This window comes from Notamacropus eugenii, chromosome 1 (assembly GCF_028372415.1).
Source record: "Notamacropus eugenii isolate mMacEug1 chromosome 1, mMacEug1.pri_v2, whole genome shotgun sequence".
Taxonomy (NCBI): Eukaryota; Metazoa; Chordata; class Mammalia; order Diprotodontia; family Macropodidae; genus Notamacropus; species Notamacropus eugenii.
The window spans coordinates 492021614-492041857 of NC_092872.1; the positions used below are offsets into that span (position 1 = coordinate 492021614).

Consider the following 20244-nt stretch of genomic DNA (forward strand, 5'->3'; position numbering starts at 1 on the left):
TAAGTAGGGCTGGGGCTGGGACTTATTGTTAGCCAATCGTTGATCATGTGAGTGATATGGGTTAAGGCAAGTTAAGGGTTAAGCCAGGGTTAAGACAAGAAAAAAAAGCAAAACAAGTTTCAGAGATTAAAATTTACATTCCCTTTGGCAAGAGCACTGATAGGCTAAGGTTTGATACCCTACGTGGAAACACACACAGAGAGAAAGTGAGATAAGAAGAAAGAGAGGAAGGAAGGAAGGAAGGAAGGAAGGAAGGAAGGAAGGAAGGAAGGAAGGAAGGAAGGAAGGAAGGAAGGAAGGAAGGAAGGAAGGAAGGAAGGGAGGGAGGAAGGGAGGAAGGAAGGAAGGAAGGAAGGAAGGAATGAAGGAAGGAAGGAAGGAAGGAAGGAAGGAAGGAAGGAAGGAAGGAAAGAAGGAAGGGAGGAAGGAAACAGTGTTGCCAAACTAGACGCTTGATCCCCAATGGGCCACTTCTTTTCTGCTCACAGAGGTTGCTGTTTGTCCATTTGCAAAGAGAACCATGACATCACAGAAATGAGGCCATGACATGCAAGTGAACTGGATTTTAAGTGAGTGCAAATTCACCAGTCTCACTTTCTCCTATGGAGCCATCTGGGTCTGGTGGTCAGATATAGATCAGGACAATTCGAGGTGGCCCAGGATTCAAAGGGGGAATTTGACCTTTTCAAGCTCATGTCTTTAACAGGGCTCAGTTTGACACAGAAACTCAGCAGTTAAACACATGATTAAGAAAATCCATGTACCTAGGTCTCCTCATGGCTCTTTACTGCAGTCCTTAATGACATAGTCTTTTACAGAAGTAGTGTAGACCATGATTTGTCTGCCTCTCTTCTTTGTTTCTCTATTCCAAGATGAAACGGCTCCTGTCTTCTACTACTAATATCTCTCTGCCACTCTATAGCTACTGAACTAATGTTAAATTCTTTTCAGGAAAGCAGCCATTTGTGGTCTTTCACTGACACAGAAGGCCTAATCCTGGGGTCTGCAGCCTTCTAGGTATAATCCCTTGGTTAGGTGCTGTACCAGTCTAAACCACTTCTGGGACAACCTTTCCAGTAAATCAGAGAATTTCGAAGTTTCTCATCTCTCTTGGTGTCCTGAGGCCTTTTCTCACAAACTAGGGAGGGAGATAAAGGGCAATGCTTCAAACCCCTGAGGAATTTCCCCTCTCAGGTTCTAGAGAGCACTAATGCCATTTCAGCTCATCAGACAACAGGACTCTGAAGGCCTTCAAATAGCTCAATCAGCACCTGCAAGGATTTACTTGCCTTAAAGAGATCTCCAGCTTTAGATGGAAAGAAAGAGCAGCAAGTCTAGCTAAGTCTTCACAAAGTCAGAGGGTTCTGCCTGCCTCAATGGGCTCCCAGCCTCTAGAGAATCTTCTGGATATTAGTCTTAGGGCAGTGAGCAGTTCCTTGATACCCCAGTACCATAATGTCAGTGACTGGTGGATTTTGGGAAAATGTCTCCATGATGATTCTGAAGCAGTATTACAGGACAAAACACACATTCTCCTCTGGAGCTACCCTTTAGATTGCTCCAGAGGATAAGTCTAGGTTAGCTTCCCATTTTTTAATCATAATATTCTTCTTCACACACTCTCCATTCTAGTCAAAGTGGACTGCTAGTGATTCACAATGTGGGACACAGTTTTTCTGACACCATGCCTTTGAGAAATGAATTTCTCTTCCTCGTCAGCTCCTCCTTGTGATTCCCTCTAAGCAAAGATCATCCTTCCTGAGGCATGATCTCTTTACTAATAATAACAGGCATAATATCACTGTGTAGAAATTACTTGGTATAACATATTATATATAAATGAGTGTGAATGATTTATTTACTTTCTAATATACAAAGTTGTAAACTTCAGCTGGTCATATAAGTGTTCCTTGGGAGCAGAGATTGTTTTCTTGATTTTGCTACCATCTACTACAAATTCTTGAACAAACAGAGTGCTAAAAAATGTATGTTTAGTTGAATAAGATTTTATTTTAGGGCAAATTTAAATTAGTTACTAGATCAAGGCCTCTGATATATACTTGCACATCGACCTTGCTCAAGTCTTTTAACCTCTTAATTTCCTTTCCCTTCCCTCCCCTCCCTTCCCCTCCCCTTCCTTCCCTTCCCTTCCTTTCTTTTTCCCTATCCTGTCCAGTGTCCTCTCCCAAAACCTTCAACCTACTACACTCTGAATTTGGGACTACAAGGGGCCCCTGCCAAGGGTCTCATGGACCACCCTAGCTTTAGAGTGATTGTCAATAATAACTGTTGCTATTTCCCACCCAGCCTAATTTCTTTGTTTTTCTTGACCTCATTAAAGGGACCATGCCCTGGCTACTTCTTAAACAGGCCTATTCAATGAATGGGCGTTGCCTCAGCCTAAGTGAGTACCTGTAAAGACCTTGGCCTAAAGGGCCCAAAGTGTCCCAGTGCATCCTGGGCCATCTCCAGTCATTCTGAGGAATATCAGGTCACTGGATTCAGATGACTCTGGAGGAGAAGTGAGGCTAGTGACATTCATAGCCCTCCTTCACTCAAAATAAAGTCAAGTGCAAGTCATGTCATCATTTCTCTGATGGCATGGCCTTCTTTGGCAATGAAGGATGAACACAACCACCATAAAACTTTATGAAGATAAATTCTCAAGAAGTTCATGAGCTATACTCGTAGAATGAGTTTCATCTCTGGGAACACTCTATACCCCTAAATTCAAAGACAAAGACCAGAAAAAGGAATGTCTTTAAAATATATTATTGTGTCCTGGATTCTGTGCACCACAAAGTAGATGGAGTCCAAACATTTCAGTTTGGCAAATACCTAGAATTGTGCTCTGGAAACAGTAGGCACTTAAAAGATATTTATTGAATTTCTACAAATAGACAGAAAGTTCCCAAATCGTGATGAAGGATGTTTCTTTATTTGGGCACTCTTCCCACATTACCTAAGAAAAGACTGCATGCTAGTTAGGTGCTTTGTAGGTAAGTTCCAGTACTTTTTAAAATGGTGACCTCAATGTAATCCTTTTTGAGAAGTTAATTGCCTGACTGACATGAGGACAAAAAACATAGAAGCTGTATTTTCTGGTCTCAGGATAGACATAGAATTGATCTGAAGAAGCTGACCAAACCTAACACTGGCTGTTGATCTTGGAAATTTCCATTTCAGAATTGTCAAAATTTTGCTGTCAAAAAGTACTTTACTAATCTGTCCTTGACATTTTTGGCTGGCAGTTAATCCCCAGACAGTGACTTTACATAAAGTATACTTTGAAGGATTAGTGTCTCTTTAGTGCCACATCATCAGGAACCCAGCCCCAGAGTGAGGCATAAAGGCAGCTGACCAGAGAGCCAGATAATTCATCATTATCTTCACACATTCAGGTGCTGCTGAAACCTCACAGAGAAACCCTTCAAAAGATGAAGACTCTACTGCTGACTGTGGCACTGGCCCTGGTCTGTGGCCTCCAGCCTCACAAAATAAAAGCAGAAGACTCACCAGAGGTAAGTGAGCAAGAAAGGGAACAGGCTGATACAGTTGTCTAGCAAAGGTGTAAGGGTAACTGGTAATACAAACAGAGCCTCTTTGGGCAGAATAAAGCAAAAATAGGACTTGCAGCTGAAAGGAAAAGATGTGCATTTCTGTCTTCTCACTCAAACTGACCTTACCAATATTGTATTGTCTCCCAAGAAATAAAGTCAGCAAAAAATATGAAATTACCCATGACTGTGTGCCCATGGCCTATTTCTTTAAAAATAAACCCATGGAACAGATTTTGCATGTGACAATGAATGGTTGCACTGGGTGATCTATAAAAAATTTCTGTCTGTCAGATGCTGGAATCTGTGAGATACCATTCTTTCAAAAAAAAAGAAAAAGAAAAAAACAATTACAATGGAAATTTATGTTCACTGATTATGATGACAACAGTAAATGAAATGATAAATTCCAGGAAGTGTCCTTTTCTGTGACCTACCATTTAAACACATTTTGCTGATAGTATTTAAATAGTAGTTTGAGGGCTTTTGTTCTGCACATATACTGGGATTAGATGCCATATGAATTCTGTGATGAGGAGATATCTCATCACAGGTAAAGTAGAAGAAAAGAGAATCCCCGAAAACCATAAGTGATTAGAGTCAGAGAAAGAATACAAGTCTTCCATAATTAATGGAGGAGAATTAATTTTAGGACCCCAGTAGAGGTCTTCTATGTTCTTGTGCCAAAAATCTTTCCCTAACTCCCAAATGAATGAAGAAATTACCAGTCATATCTAAGTCCAAGATACATGGTAATACGAGAGGAAATAATGTTATCAGTAGAATAATGCCATGAAACACGTAGTGCAAATATAATTAGACCCATCCTGGGGGTACAGAGGAAAGAAGGGCTGGCAGTTTGGGAGGGAGAAGGTGGAGGCACCGGAGGTCTGAAGGCCATAAGTGGCCCTCTAGGTCCTCAAGTGTGGACTTTGGACTGAATGAAAAATTCACAGAACAAATTTTCTCAATAAAAAGATTTGTTCTGTAAAACTTGAACTCAGCTCAAAGGACACATCAAAAGACTTACAAGGGCACATGTGGTTTCTAGACCTCAGGTTCCCCAGCCTTGCATTGAACAAATGAACAACTAGGACACTAAAAGGTTAATAACTTGCCAAAAGTCACAAGAGTGAGTTAGTATCAGAGCCAGACTAGAACTCAGATCACCTAAATCCTAGTCTCATGAGCTTATGGCTTTACTATGAAGATAAAGTGTGAATCTGGTAGGACTGGGATAAAGATATACTTCATTTTTGAGGTCTTAGTCTCCTCACTTGTATAATGAGGGATGGGGCTGTGTTCCTTCCCAGTTTAGAAAATGTCATATGCCCAAGTGACCAGGGACGTTTGTTTTTTTTCCCATCCAAACACTTTTCCACAGCTTAACGGAAAATGGTTCACTGTTGCATTGGCCTCAAATGTGACATCTAAGATAGAGGAAGGAGGTAGCTTACACATCTTTGTCAACAATGTCCAACAAAATGGTAATGTTCTTTATGCAGACTTCTTTAAAAGGTAAGTGCTACCTGTATTAATTGGTGGACGTGGAAGTGGGGACAAAAACCTGGGAAATAATACTTCAGGCATCCTTTAACCAATACAGGCTGAGGTAAGAGTCAGTTAGTGATGAAGTTCCCAGGATGTGGTTGGTTTTTTGAACATTCAGGCCAACTGTTCAAGGAAAGAGAAATTAAATATTGGAAGCTTGTACACAGTGCTGAAAGGCAATACAAATTAATAGTATTTTTATATGAAATTCTGATCTTTTGAATCTCACCCGTTGGTGGACCTACCTTTTCCTTTCTGTTCCAAACTTCCTGAATCACCAGTCTCCATCTCCAAGTAGAGATGGGATATTTGAGAACCCTCTGCTAAGAACCCAAAAAGCAGAGTGAGAGAGAGGGGAAGAAAATTTGCAGTACCTGATTTAGCCCAATTTATGGGCATCAACTTTACTTACAATTCTTCTAGAATTCTAGTCAGTCATTCCACCTCTATTTCTCTCAGTCTCTTTATTTGTAAAATGGGAATAATAATAACACCCATTTTTCGTGGTTATTGTACTGATCAAAAGACATGATACATGCAAAGTGTTCAGCGCAGTATGTGGCACCTAATAAACACTTTATAGATGTTATTATTATATGCTTCAACTTTCTCTATTGGGCAAAGGCTTTGGGTCATATATATTGCTATTCATTCCTATATAGTTTGACTATTTTAAACTTAGATGTATTTGATTCAAAGCTTTGTTTTTCTTCCCAACTGACTGCTTCCTTTCTCATTCTAGTTATTTTACTTGGTTCGAACAAAAACTTTTCAATTTCATTCAGTATAAAATATGCTCCTAAGTGTACTTGTGAAAGGTGCTCAATATACTTTGCTGCTTATTTTTATGACCATTAATATTCAACCATATATCACTTTGAGTTATCATATACATTTATGGTATAACATTGTCTTCAACCTAATCTCTGCCAGACTACTTTCTTGTTTGCCCAGAAATTATTGTCAAATACAAATATAAATACATTTTCCAGGTAATTTCTGTTTTCACATGTACCAACCTTTGATTCTTTCTTGTTCTTTCATTTTTTCCTCATCGACTTTTCCATCTTTTGTAAAAGGGAGTACAAAATAGTTTAGATCATTTCAATTGAGCTACTTGCATTTGGATAGTGTTTGTTAGCTCTACTACTGAGATGTTGTGACTCTAAAATACAATGAAAAGTTCATATTTATATGTAGTCCTTTCATTTTAAAGAAGTTATAGGTTTTCTCCACAGTGAGCTTATGGGGAAAGGCAGAACATTAATATCCCTGTTTAGATGATGAGAACTCAAATTGTCTAAAAGGAGAAAAGACTTGCTTGCCCAAGGTCACAATGTTAGAATGGTGATGAACCAGGATTTGAATCCAGATCCAAATTCGGTTGAATAATGGAAAGCACATTGATTATCCTAAAGCATTTTTATTTCATAAGTACTGAAGAGAGAGTTCTTTTCTCTAATGTAGTATTTTCCCTACTTAAATATCACCATTATTCATGATACCAGAGATTCTGGATTTTCAAGCCATACAGATTTAATTTAAAACATTCAACATCTTTTAAGTGGTGAACTCAATCCTTTCTAAGAAGTTAGAAGCCACCTTAGATTCAGTGTTGTGTATAATGCCATTGTAAGAAATGAAAAAGTGTGTATTTTTCAAATAATATTAAAATTAATCCAATTAATACATCAGAGTATTTCTTAGTAAAATTTCCTTTCATAAAATGAGGTGTTCTTATAATCCTATTTTTCATTTCCAGGGAAAATGGAAAATGTGTTCCATTTTCTGTGACTGCTTTCATCAAAGAAGATGGTCACATGTATGTGGAATGTAAGTATAAATGAGCATCTCCATGTCTTTCAGTATTATTCTGCAAGCAATTAATGGACCAAGTGATTAACAGAGAAGTAGAAAAAGATTAGAAACTATACAAAAAGAGCCTTTTTGCAGATGTCCCTCCAAAATCCTGTCTTAATTACAACAAGACTGCATGGTATAAAGCCTAGATGATACCCTTTAATCTTCTCTTCTTCCTTACAGAGTTCTAGAGGTCTGATTAGCCATTATCAGGTTGAAATGGAAATTAATCTACAGTGTATCCTTGAGCAAGTGTTTTTGCCATGTCTTGGCCTCACTTTCCTCATCTACAAAGTGAGATGTTTGGACTGGATGGTTTCCATTTCTAAAAATTTGTAACTCTAAAGACACATAAGAAGAATGGTGAAAAAGTATAGGTCTGTCAACAAAATTACAGTTTGGATGGAATGGCAGAGCTTATAGTGAAAATGAGTTTACCAGAAAACCCTGAGAAAGGCCTTTGCACAAAGTTTGACTACTACTAAGTCCCAAGTCTTTGCCTTTGTTCCTGTAGTTTCAAAATTCTGACCTGACTTTTTGATGGCTTCACAGATGACGGACACAATGATTTCACTGTTCAAAGTTTCAGCTCTGAGCATGTGATATTTATCTTGTTTAATACCAAGAATGGAGAGGTAACTGTTTGGGGAGAACTCTTTGGTATGTATCCTATGATTCTACACTAATACTATTCCCTTTGTCTTTTTTATGAAATCATTCATTAAGAAAAATAAGTTGTAGCACTGTAGCTTTGGAGGGTGGCCCAAACTGTGTTTGAATACAATTTACAATACATGAAATCAGGGGGAAAATAAAAGCTCCCTCGTACAGCAAAATGTCCATGCTGAGCTTCCTTTTAGCAGCTTCTAAAGGCAGCTCTGAAACTTAAGTTGAATTCAAGCTTTGCAAGAGCTAGGTCTCAGAGAAACAAAGAGAGAGAGACAGAGACGGAGAAACAAAGAGAAAGTGTGTGTAAGAAAGAAAGAGAGAGAAAGCCACTGAGAGCCAGGGACAGAGAGAGATGGAGAGATGAACAGAGAAAGACAGGAATAGAAAGAGAGACAGAGACACAGAAAGACAGACAGAAAGAAAGGAAGAAATAGGAAGAAAGGGATGGAGAGAGAGAGAGAGAGAGAGAGAGAGAAGAGTCAGAGAGAGGTCCTAGTGCAAATCTTTCTTTCTCTCTACTCTGAAAAATGGTAAATTTGGAATTAATTATTTTCTATTGTCTATCCCAAATCTTTAGCCAGTAATGGAAATGTGAGTGGGGAGGCCTCTGGCCTATTATTGAGCCATTAAGTCTATGTATCTTCCCTCTTGGTGCTCCATTATTGTCATTTTTAACTGTACTCGCCGAAGGACAAACATAGGTTTGCAGTGGAATGCTTAATCACATTTATCCTAAAATCAGATGATAAGTCAGTTAAGCAGAAACAGCAAATCCCCTCAGAGACAGAAATAAATTTTGGTAAGGATACGATGTTCCTTGGGAGAGACTGAGGGAATGTGGAAAAGGGAGATAAGTAATCAGGAGTTGAGGAATTTTAAAAATTTCAGAAATGTCATCCTATCCTATGTTTCTCTTCATTGTTGTATCACATGGTCCTCACATCCCAGATTTGCTTCTCATACCTCCCAGTCTCTCTCAGTCTCGGAGACAACTGTTGGTTGCCCACGCTAGGTTCCCCTACATTCTCATCTCCACCCCCCAGGTTATCTAGTTCTGGTCTCCTCATAAAATTTTACTTTTTATTCATCTCTCATATTTCTTATGTAACAGAAGTTTGGACCTTATTGCCCCAGGGAATCACACTTCCATTTACTTATTTATGAAGATGTTTCTATCCAGTAGATTGTAAAGTCCTTGAGGGAAAGGGCTATCTCTCTATTGTCTTTGAGTCTTATTGCCTTATATAGTGCTTGGCATCTAGTAAGTGATTAATACATGCCTGTTAATTGATTTACTGATAAATCAAGAAGAGATTCTCTTTCCTCCTTTATTAATAGTTGTAACAAATACTGGGACATATGACAATTGAAATATCCAAAGTCACCCAGATTAAAGGCCACATGCCCTGGTACTCTGCATTCCACATTCATCTAGCTACCTCCTTTCCTATGTATTGCTGAAAGTGCTCAGTGAGAGAGATTTAGGAACCATTCTCACTTTCACCCTTACTACAGGCCGAACTCCAGATCTGCCAGATGAAATAAAGCAGGAATTTGAGGAAATATGTGAAAGCTTTGGTATTAGGAAGGATCAAATTAGAGACCTGTCCCAAGATGGTAAGTTCTGCTGAATTCTGTCTCTAATTCCCCATTTTCCATCTGAGGCCTGGAGGAGAGAATTCCATAGAATGGAAACACTCCCAGTTTGACTTCCCTTGTCCTCACCCAAGCAATCTTAGTTCACTTACCTTTTGGATAGTGACGAAAAGCTCTGAGAAGGATTCCTATCTGAGAATCATTGGGATCCTGTTTTGTCTCCACAGATCGCTGTGGGAAACTTAGATAAAGAACTTCATCCTGGAATGCAGGTTTGTGATCTTAAACTATGAGATTATTGCCTGAGAGTCATATTTCTTTAGGAAACCAGAGCAGGTTGCACTAGTCTTCAACTACATAGATAGATAGATAGATAGATAGATAGATAGATAGATAGATAGATAGATAGACAGACAGACAGACGGATAGATAGATAGATAGGTAGATAGATAGATAGATAGATAGATAGATAGATAGATAGATAGATAGATAGATAGATAGATAGATAGATAGGTAGATAGGTAGATAGATAGATAGATAGATAGATAGATAGATAGATAGATAGATAGATAGATAGATGATAGACAGACAGATAGACAGAAAGAAATACGTGATATAGATATGATGTGGATATAGATATAAGCATATATGATATAGATCAGCTTGTAATACCCTACTGCATAGGGTGCTATTAGAATCTTCAACAGTGCTTGACCTCTCCTTTGTCATCCTCGCATTTTCTGGGAAAGCAAGTGGTTAAGGTGGGGCAGTACGGCTGATTCATGATTCACATTCTCTTTTCATTAAGACTACTTAAATTCTGTCCCTTGCTTCTTTCCCTCCTTTCCAAAAGAAGATGTAAATGAGATTAATTTGAGGATGTGGAATGGTCAGAGAGATGGGGGCTGAAGGGAAAGTAAGGAAAGGAATTAAAGGAAGGCATTGGGAGAGGGACATGGAGAGGTTTCAGTATTCGGAAATGTGGCTAGGATCCAGCTGAGGTTTTGGCATGTTGATTAAAATGACAATCTGAATTTGTAATCCATACAATCTGATCCATTAAATACAATCACCTAATTCAGGAAAGACTTTTATGCTTTTCCACCTCCTAAAGTTTTGTTTCCTAGCTTGAGCATAATAACAATAAGGATTTTTATTTGACTGCTTTTCATCCTCATCACAATGGGTTTCTCATTTATCTCACAGTATTACTGAGTCTCTTGAAGTCTATGCCTCCTAGGTACATTTTTGTGGGTCAACGTTACCTCCAGGATGTGAATTTCTCATCTTTCTTTCAAGTTCTACGTCTTACTTCCAATTCCTAAGTGAGTTTGTGATATTATATAACCAGAATTCTTTCACTGTCTCACAGGAATTCCTAAGATGAAACATCCCTGTGTTTCTGTGAACCGTTCCTAATTCATCTGAAGAATTGTTGATATGGATGATGAAAATTTCTCCTGGCTTTCTGTTCTTTCCTCCAGACTCAAGGAGGATGCTGTACCCCTCCCTGTTCTGCCTTGTCACAGGCAGGATTCTTGCCTGAAAATATCTAATAAATGATTAATGCAGTCCACTGTGTCCCAAATAAATTGGGTATCTGGGAGAGGTGGGCAGATATTGCAGAGCAGACACCCAAGGAGGTATTATCCAGTTTATAAGAGTTCACCAAGGCACCTCAACTGACAGAATTCTATCTGCACATGCTATTTATTCTGTTAATTTTTACGAGATAGTTATTAATATTTATACAACACCTATTTAATGCAGTGAACCTTTCCTTACAACTTATTACCATGTCTATATTACCCTCTTTCTTTCTGCCCACTCCCACCACTTACCACTATGGTACTTACAGGACTTCAGATTCCATGCTTAAGGTGATGATTACTCTCAAAGTTGCTAATAAAGTTGCTGTGGATACATTCTCCTAAAATGACCCCAAGGTTTCAAAGGCATCCTTACTCCTACTAGTTAGCCAGTAGACTCGGTTAACACAAAGCAAAGACACCTATTAAGTTGTCCAGAGTAAGCACACCTAGAGTAATACAGTAAGAAACCAGAAGTAAAATGAAGCAATTCGTATTCATTTCCCTTTCTGTCTTTAGGAGGCAAATTTCTGGTTAATCAGCTTGGAAGTTGTTTTATATCCAGTCTTCTTCTTTCCTGCTGTTTGTATTTGTTTTGAGCCCATTTCATTCACATCACCCATTCCTAATAATTTGTCTGAAATAATCCTCTTCATAGTTTCAAATCTCCTCTTTCTATTACCAATGTGTTCATACTCATCTTGAGACTGATCAGCCTCATGCTTCTTGCATTGGACACTGTGAATGCCTAGCTAGTTCCCTGCTTTCTACCTAAATTTCTAGAAGGAAACTGACCACAAGCTAACAGGAGCCTTTCCATCAAGCACAGAAACCTCTCCCTCTTTAGCCAGATATGCACTGCACCATCTTCTCCCACCCCACTGAATTATATTCCCTTTTCTGGTCATATAGGTAATTAGGAATAATGGGTTCTACCATTTATCGTTTACGAATGTTGTAGAGAGAAGTGAGGTCAGTCTAAGCTACTGTCACGAAATAAAAGTAGAGAACATGACAGACAGAGTTTAAATCATGAAGTAGTGAGATTATTTGTGTTGTCTGTGTTTGGCACAGAGGAAGGAGATACACACTGTGTAGGTAGGATAGATGGGAGAAAGCACAAGGTCATTTGAATCTCTGGTGTTATTAGCACCCGGTTTATAGTTTGGTGTATTGATGTCTACCCCTTTCTTCATCCAGGGTCAATTACTTTAGATTTGGTTTGTTTTTCCTTTTTAGAGTTATTTTCCAGTAGATACCTTTCCTTCCTGTCTAGAAGAATAGCATGACACCCTTTATCAAAAGCTCTCCTGACATCCATTTGAACTATGTATCCCCAGCCTTCCCTTCATCTACTAGTTTGGGAATCCTGTGAATAAAGGAAATGAGCTTTGTTTGGCATGACTTGTTCTTTAGGAAGCCAGGCAGGACTTAGAAAATGACTGCTTCCCTCTCTGGATAGACACCAACAATCACTTTAATGATATACCCTTAAATTTTTCCAGGAATACAAGTCAAGCTCACTGTTCTATAATTTCACACTGCATTCTTTCCCCTTTTTAGAAAATTCGCACATATGTCCTTCTGCAATCATGGGATGTTGCTGCCATTCTCCATAGTCATTCAAACACCACTCTCAGTGGCTCAGCAATCACATCTGCCTATTCTTTCACAACCTGAGGATATACTTAATTTAGGATGGATGTCTTGGGTGCCTTATGGATAGCTAAGTGCTTTCCTACCAAACACACCTTTATTTATCTTCATTATCAATTTCCTAAAGACAGTTGGTAGCAGAGTAAATAGACTGACTGGGTCTCAAGTCAGGAAGATATGAGTTCAAATCCAGCCTCAGATACTTACTAGCTATGAGGCCCTGGGCCAGTCACTAACTCTTTATCTGCCTCAGTTACTATACCTACTAAACAGGAATAAGAATAGCAAGTGCCTTGCAAGAATGTTGGAACTTAGTAGGCAATGCATACATTCTTATTACCTTCCCTGTTTGTCATTTTCACACCATAATTTCCATTTCAAAATTCAGTTAAAAACTGCTTTGCAGAAACAAAAGAAGCATTATGAGTGTTTGATTCATTTCTATTGTCAGTTATGATCAATCCCTCTATCCTAAGTAAAACCCAATTACTTTTTTGGTTCTCTTTTTTCCCCTCCTAGTGTAGTCTTTAATACATTATTTTATTTCTTACAATTATGAAATTATCTCACAAAGGCACGAATGAAAGAACTTTCACTGGGCAGTGAAAATTGGATAAATTTGTGGAGGGGAGTTTTTAAACCTCAGGCTCATCATAATTAGCTCAATGAGGGAATAACAAACACATTCAGTTGTGTGTAGAAATGCATCTCACCCTGTAGATAAGAATTTTAAAAATCCATTAGATTTATCAGTCAAAAGATTTTTAGTATTTTGGGGGAGGTCTGTTTCAGTTGAATGATGTGGTTGTAATTCAGACTCCAAATGGTTTAGAAGAGAGTGGGAGGAGAAGACGTGTAAGAACTGAGTTTAATTGACTTTCTCAAGGAGATTAACCATGGAGTGGAAAAGAGCTACAGAAACATGATAAAGGAAAGTGAATTCTTTAAAGGATGAGGCAGAAATGGAGATTTGTATAGGTGGCAGGGATGTAACTAGTATGTGGAGAGAGGTTGAAGATGAGAAGAAGAGTGGAAATGTTAGTGGAAGCAGCCTGGTGGAGAAGTCTAGAGATATCATGAAATGTGTATATATGTGTGTATGTATCTATCTGTCTACATATATATAAATATATATATATATATGTGTGTGTGTGTGTGTACATATATATTTATACATATACATATTCAAATATACAAGAATACAAGAAATTCCTGAATTGATTAACAGTTAAATGGTATGAACAGGCAGCTTTCTAATGGATCAAATTAAACAATTTGTAGTTATATAAAAATGCACTAAATCATTATTGATTAGAGCAATGCAGATAAAAACAACCTTGAGACATCATTTTACATGTACCAGATTGACTAAAATGATAAGATGGACAAAGTGACAAATGTTGGAAAGGATGTGGAAAAATTGTTACACTAATTCATTGTCAGTGGAATTGCAAAATCATCAAACCATTTCATTTTTTTAAATTAAATTATTTTATTTCTTTTTAGTGTTTGATAATCACTTCCATATATGTTAGATTTTTTCCATTCCCTCCCCAACATTCCCCCAACCTTCCCCAATCCCTCACTGAGACAGTGTACAGTCTTATATAGCTTCTACATGTACTTTCCTATTGAATACATGTTGCATAGAAAAATTAAAGTGAATGGGAGAAACTATAAAATAAAATAAAACAAAACATAATTTTTTAAAAAATGGACTATTCCTATCTGCAATACAATTCTATAGTTCTTTCTCTGGATGTGAAAGGTGTTTTGCCTCAATAATCCATTGGAAATTATTTAAGTCCAAGCATTTCAATGAAGTCGTAAGTCTACCAAAAAATTCCTCACACACTGGTTGAAGCTGTGTACAAAGTTCTCCTGGTTCTGCTCCTTTCACTCAACATTAGTTCATGTAAGTCCTTTCAGGCCTCTCTGAAGTCTTCCTGTTCATCATTTCTTATAGCACAATAGTATTCCATTACATTCATATACCACAACCGTTTAGTCATTCTTCAATTCATGGGCATGACCTTGATTTCCAGTTTTTGGCCACCATACAGAGAGCTGCTCCCACCTTTCCAAAGTTTTTCCCGGGGGCGATATTCTCTGGGTTCATCAAGGCCAACAAGGAGAGGGAGATCACAATCATTGACCGCTCTGCCATCTTGGCTCCTGAAACTGGAAATCCTGGTCAGATCATTGTGGAGAACAATCTCGAATTGTGCCCAAAGAGTTGTTAAGCTACCCATATCCTTTCACCACACAATATTACTATTTGATCTATTTCCCAAGACGATTAGGGATATAAGAAAGAAGCTACATATTCTAGAATGCTTCTAGCAGCTCTCTTTTTGAAGGCAAAGACCTAGAAATTGCGGGGATGTCCATCAATTGGAAAATGACTGAACAAGTTTCTGGGTATGATCATGATGGAATACTATTGTGCTATAAGAAATGATGAGGGGACGGAGCCAAGATGGTGGAGTAGAAAGACACACATGCACTATCTCTAAACCCACAGCTCATAAAATATCTGTAAAATAGCACCCCCGGCGAATTCTGGAGCAGCAGAAGCCACAGAACAATGGAGAGGATGAGATTTCTGTTCCAGAGAGCCCTGCAAACCTCTCGCAAAAGGTCGGTAGCGCTGCAGACCCAGAGCTGAGCCCAGCCTTGCCTTGGCCACATGACATTGAGAGGAGCAGATCTGAGCAGGCTTCAGGAACAGAATTTCCAGCAGCTGCGCACGTCCCTCCACCCACAGGTGACAAGGGTCGGTGAGAAGGTCTCTTTGGCTGGTCGAGAGGGGAGTGGGGTGTCCCCGTGGCTCGGACCCCCTTGGAAGGCAGCAGTGGAGGCAGCAGTGGACAGGGGCTCTCCAAGCAGGCAGGAGCCTGGATCCATTGTTGAAGGTCTCTGCATAAACCCCCTGAGGGAACTGAGGCCATGAGGCGGCCCTGCCCCCCACCTGAGCACCTGAACTTAATCTCACATTGAATAGCAGCCCTGCCCCCACCCAAAGCCCTGAGGCTGGGAAGCAGCATTTGAATCTCAGACCCCAAGTGCTGGCTGGGAGGATTTAGAGGCCAAGTGGGTGTGAAGAGATTGTTCAGAAGTCAAGTCACTGGCTGGGAAAATGCCCAGAAAAGGGGAAAAAAATAAGACTATAGAAGGTTACTTTCTTGGTGAAGAGGTATTTCCTCCCTTCCTTTCTGATGAGGAAGAACAATGCTTATCATCAGGGAGAGACATAAAAGTCAAGGCTTCTGTATCCCAGCCCACCCAATGGGCTCAGGCCATGGAAGAGCTCAAAAAGGATTTTGAAAATCAAGTTAGAGAGGTGGAGGAAAAACTGGGAAAAGAAATGAGACAGATGCAAAAAAAGCATGAAAAGCAGGTCAGCACCCTGCTAAAGGAGACCCAAAAAAATGCTGAAGAAAGTAACACCTTGAAAAATAGGCTAACTCAATTGGCAAAAGAGGTTCAAAAAGCCAGTGAGGAGAAGAATGCTTTCAAAAGCAGAATTAGCCAAATGGAAAAGGAGATTCAAAAGCTCACTGAAGAAAATAGTTCTTTCAAAATTAGAATGGAACAGATGGAGGCTAATGACTTTATGAGAAACCAAGATATCACAAAACAAAACCAAAAGAATGAAAAAATGGAAGATAATGTGAAATATCTCATTGGAAAAACAACTGACCTGGAGAATAGATCCAGGAGAGACAATTTAAAAATTATGGGAATACCTGAAAGCCATGATCAAAAAAAGAGCCTAGACATCATCTTTCATGAAATTATCAAGGAAAACTGCCCTATTCTAGAACCAGAGGGCAAAATAAATATTGAAAGAATCCACCAATCACCACCTGAAAAAGATCCAAAAAGAGAAACTCCTAGGAATATTGTGGCCAAATTCCAGAGTTCCCAGGTCAAGGAGAAAATATCTGAAGAAGTTAGAAAGAAATAATTCAAGTATTGTGGAAATACAATCAGGATAACACAAGATCTACCAGCTTCTACGTTAAGGGATCGAAGGGCATGGAATAGGATATTCCAGAAGTCAAAGGAACTAGAACTAAAACCAAGAATCACCTACCCAGCAAAACTGAGTATAATACTTCAGGGGAAAAATTGGTCTATCAATGAAATAGAGGACTTTCAAGCATTCTTGATGAAAAGACCAGAGCTGAAAACAAAATTTGACTTTCAAACATAGGAATGAAGAGAAACATGAAAAGGTGAACAGCAAAGAGAAGTCATAAGGGGCTTACATAAGTTGAACTGTTTACATTCCTACATGGAAAGACAATATTTGTAACTCTTGAAACTTTTCAGTATCTGGGTACTGGGTGGGATTACACACACACACATGCACATGCACACACACACACACAGACACATAGAGACAGAGTGCACAGAGTGAATTGAAAAGGATGGGATCATATCTTAAAAAAGTGAAATCAAGCAGCGAGAGAGAAATATATTGGGAGGAGAAAGGGAGAAATAGAATGGGGCAAATTATCTCTCATAAAAGAGGCAAGCAAAAGACTTATTAGTGGAGGGATAAAGAGAGGAGGTGAGAGAAAAACATGAAGTTTACTCTCATCACATTCCACTAAAGGAAGGAATAAAATGCACACTCATTTTGGTATGAAAACCTATCTTACAATACAGGAAAGTGGGGGATAAGGGGATAAGCAGGGTGGGAGGGAGGATGGAAGTGAGGGTATGGGGAGGACGGAGAAATTTGAGGTTGACACTCATAGGGAGGGACAGGATCAAAAGAGAGAACAGAAGTAATGGGGGACAGGATAGGATGGAAGGAAATATAGTTAGTCTTATACAACACGACTATTATGGAAGTCATTTGCAAAACTACACAGATTTGGCCTACATTGAATTGCTTGCCTTCCAAAGGGAAGGGGTGGGGAGGGAGGGAGGAAGAGAAGTTGGAACTCAAAGTTTTAGGAACAACTGTCAAGTATTGTTCTTACCACTAGGAAATAAGAAATACAGGTAATGGGGTATAGAAAGTTATCTCACCCTACAGGTCAAAAGAGAATATGGGGACAAGGGAAGGGAGGGATGTTAGAAGAGAGGGCAGATTGGTGATAGCGGCAATTAGAATACTTGGTGTTTTGTGGTGGGGAGAGGGGAGAAATAGGGAGAAAATTTAGAACCCAAAATTTTGTGAACATGAATGTCAAAAGTTAAATAAATAAAAAAAAGTGAAAAAAAAACTAAAATAAAGCTTTGTTATTATGAATGGATGTCTTGTACAGGAAAAGAAACATAAGCAATGTAAAAACAAAAAATAAATGTCAATTTTAAAAATTAAAAAAAAAGAAGTGTGCATATGCTTTGACCCTGCAATACCACTTCTAGGACTGTATCCCCAAGAGATCATAAAAATGGGAAAGGGTCCCACAAGTTCAAAAATATTTATAGCAGCTCTCTTTGTGGTGCCCAAAATACTGGAAATCAAGGGGATGCCCATCAATTGGGGAATGGCTGAATAAATTGTGGGTTATGAATGTAATGGAATACTATTGTGCTGTAAGAAATGATGAACAGAAACACTTCAGAAAGGCCTGGAAAGACTTATATGAACTGATGCAGAGCGAAAGGAGCAGAACCAGGAGAACTTTATACACAGCAACAACCACAGTGTGTGAGGATTTTTTCTGGTATACTTAGAACCTCATTGCAACGTAAGAACTTAAAAATTTCCCAGTGGTCTCTTAAGGCAAAATGCCTTCCACATCCAGAGAAAGAACTATGGAATTCCATTGCAGGACGTAGCATATCATTTTCTTTTGTATTACTTTTTGGAATTTTTTTATGATTTCTCCTATTCATTTTAATTCTTCTATTCAACATAACTAAGGTGATAATGTATTTAATAGAAATGTATGTGTAGAACCTATATAAAATTGTATGCCAACTTGGGGAAGGAGAGGGGAAGGAGGGGAAAGATGGGGAGGGAGGGGGAAAGATCTAAGTTATGTGGAAGTGATTGTAGAACACTGAAAATAAATAAAATAATAATAATTAAAATAATAATAAATAAAATAATAAGTTAAAAAAATAATAATAAAAAGAACAATGAAGAAACAATCCAGCTCTTAAGAATCTTTGCTCTTCCAATTTCTCCTCTACCAGAGGCTAAGAGGTAAGGGAAGGAAGGGGAGAGGGAATGTTTTTCTCTTCCCTTCAACACCATTGATCATACTGATTGGCATCAGAACTAATGACTGAGACGGAGGCTGGGAGCAGAGAGGATTAGAATGAATCCTCAAAGGTAGGAACTAAGTCAAGCTTCAGAGACAAACCAGTCCAAAGACTCAGTTAGGAGACTTCCTCAGTAGATTATCTGCCCAGGAGAATCAGTATGAAGACACCACCAAAAGGGAAAGGACATTCAGCCCCATAGCTCCAGAGGTGTGACTGCTCTTGGCCACATGAGTTCTCTAATCTTGCACATCACTCTTAGTGTACTCTAATTTTATGACCATTTTTTCCAGGTATAGTTAAATCTACATTTGTGGAAGAATGTGCCCCAGGTTTATGGGGAGGAGAGAATGTTTTATTACTATTGTTTTTGTGATGTCATATCAGTAAATATTTTTGCTTTGTGCTGTCTACTGGCAGACTATTAAAGGTAAGTGTACCAGTGGGGCCTTTTGAGCTCTGATTTTAGGAGTGTGGACTCACAAACAATCTTGGACCCTGGGGTATTAGCTGTCCCCTGGAGACTGAACCTATTAGTTCATGTTGAAGGCGCAGCCCAGAGAGTGTGTGCTAAAAGGTAATAAATTATTTCCTTTGAGTCTAAAAAAAAAAAAAAAGGGAAAGCAATATAAATCTAAAGTAATGAAATCTGCATCAATATAAGGGTAGACAGTAATATACTAAACTAAAAAGCATTTGGTAATAACACCAGAGAGTCAAATTACCTTGTGCTTTCTTTCATGTATCCTAAATACACAATCTCTATACTCTTCCTGTGTGACAAGGACAGACAACACAAATAATCTGACTACTTCATGTTTCAAACTCTGGTTGTCATGTGCTCTACTTTTTTTTCATGTCACTATCTCAGACTGACTTTCCTTTGACAACACACACAAACTATAACCAAAATAGAAACCACTATTCCTGGTTAGCCTTATGACAAAAAACCCCAGTAATATAATTCAGTGGGTGTGGCGAAGATGGTCCAATGCAGATCTGGCTAAAGAGGAAGACTTTTCCATACTTGATGGAAAGACTCCTATTAACTTGTGGTCACTTTTCTTCTAGGAATTTAGATGGAAAGCAGGGAACTAGCTAGACTTTCACAGTTCTCGATACAAAAAGCATGAAGCTGGTCAGTCTCAAGATGTCTATGAACACCATGACAATAGAGGAGGTTTCAAACTATGAAGAAGATTATTTCAGAAAACTTATCAGGAATAAGTAGTGAGAATGTAATGGGCTCAAAAAATACCCCAAAATCATCAATAAAGAAGAAGACTGGGAATAAGGCAACTTCTAAGCAGATTAACCAGGAATTAGCTTCCCAAAGACAGAAAGAAAAATGAATAAGAATTGCTTCATCTTACTTCTAGTTTCTTACTATGTTACTCTAGGTGGTCTTACTTTGGGCAACTTAACATAAGCGTTTGCTTTGTGTTAATTGAGTCTACTGGCTAACTCTTAAGGATACCATTGGGAGAATAGTTTCACAGAATATCTTTTAGCACCTTTCAGAGTAATCACTT

At 38.6% G+C, this 20244-nt stretch overlaps 1 protein-coding gene across 2 annotated transcripts; it reads left to right on the plus strand.

The window, feature by feature from the left end:
- Positions 1-3311: 3311 nt before the first annotated feature.
- Positions 3312-10807, plus strand: LOC140519698 (major urinary protein-like). Of its 2 annotated transcripts, XM_072633005.1 has the most exons (7): positions 3312-3521; positions 4942-5075; positions 6871-6941; positions 7521-7628; positions 9153-9254; positions 9461-9505; positions 10606-10807. In XM_072633005.1, the coding sequence occupies exons 1-6, from the start codon at positions 3438-3440 to the stop codon at positions 9481-9483; spliced, it is 522 nt and encodes a 173-aa protein (XP_072489106.1). In that variant the 5' UTR covers positions 3312-3437; the 3' UTR covers positions 9484-9505; positions 10606-10807. The 2 variants fall into 2 exon arrangements, with proteins under 2 accessions (XP_072489106.1, XP_072489104.1); XM_072633003.1 differs by lacking the exon at positions 9461-9505 and having other exon boundaries at positions 3354-3521.
- The last annotated feature ends 9437 nt before the right edge of the window (positions 10808-20244 follow it).

Coding starts and splice junctions, on each gene's coding strand:
- LOC140519698 (XM_072633003.1), top strand. CDS start 3,438: ATGAAGACTCTACTGCTGACTGTGGCACTGGCCCTGGTCTGTGGCCTC. Junction 3,522..4,941: donor AAGCAGAAGACTCACCAGAG/GTAAGTGAGCAA, acceptor ACTTTTCCACAG/CTTAACGGAAAATGGTTCAC. Junction 7,629..9,152: donor TGTTTGGGGAGAACTCTTTG/GTATGTATCCTA, acceptor CCCTTACTACAG/GCCGAACTCCAGATCTGCCA.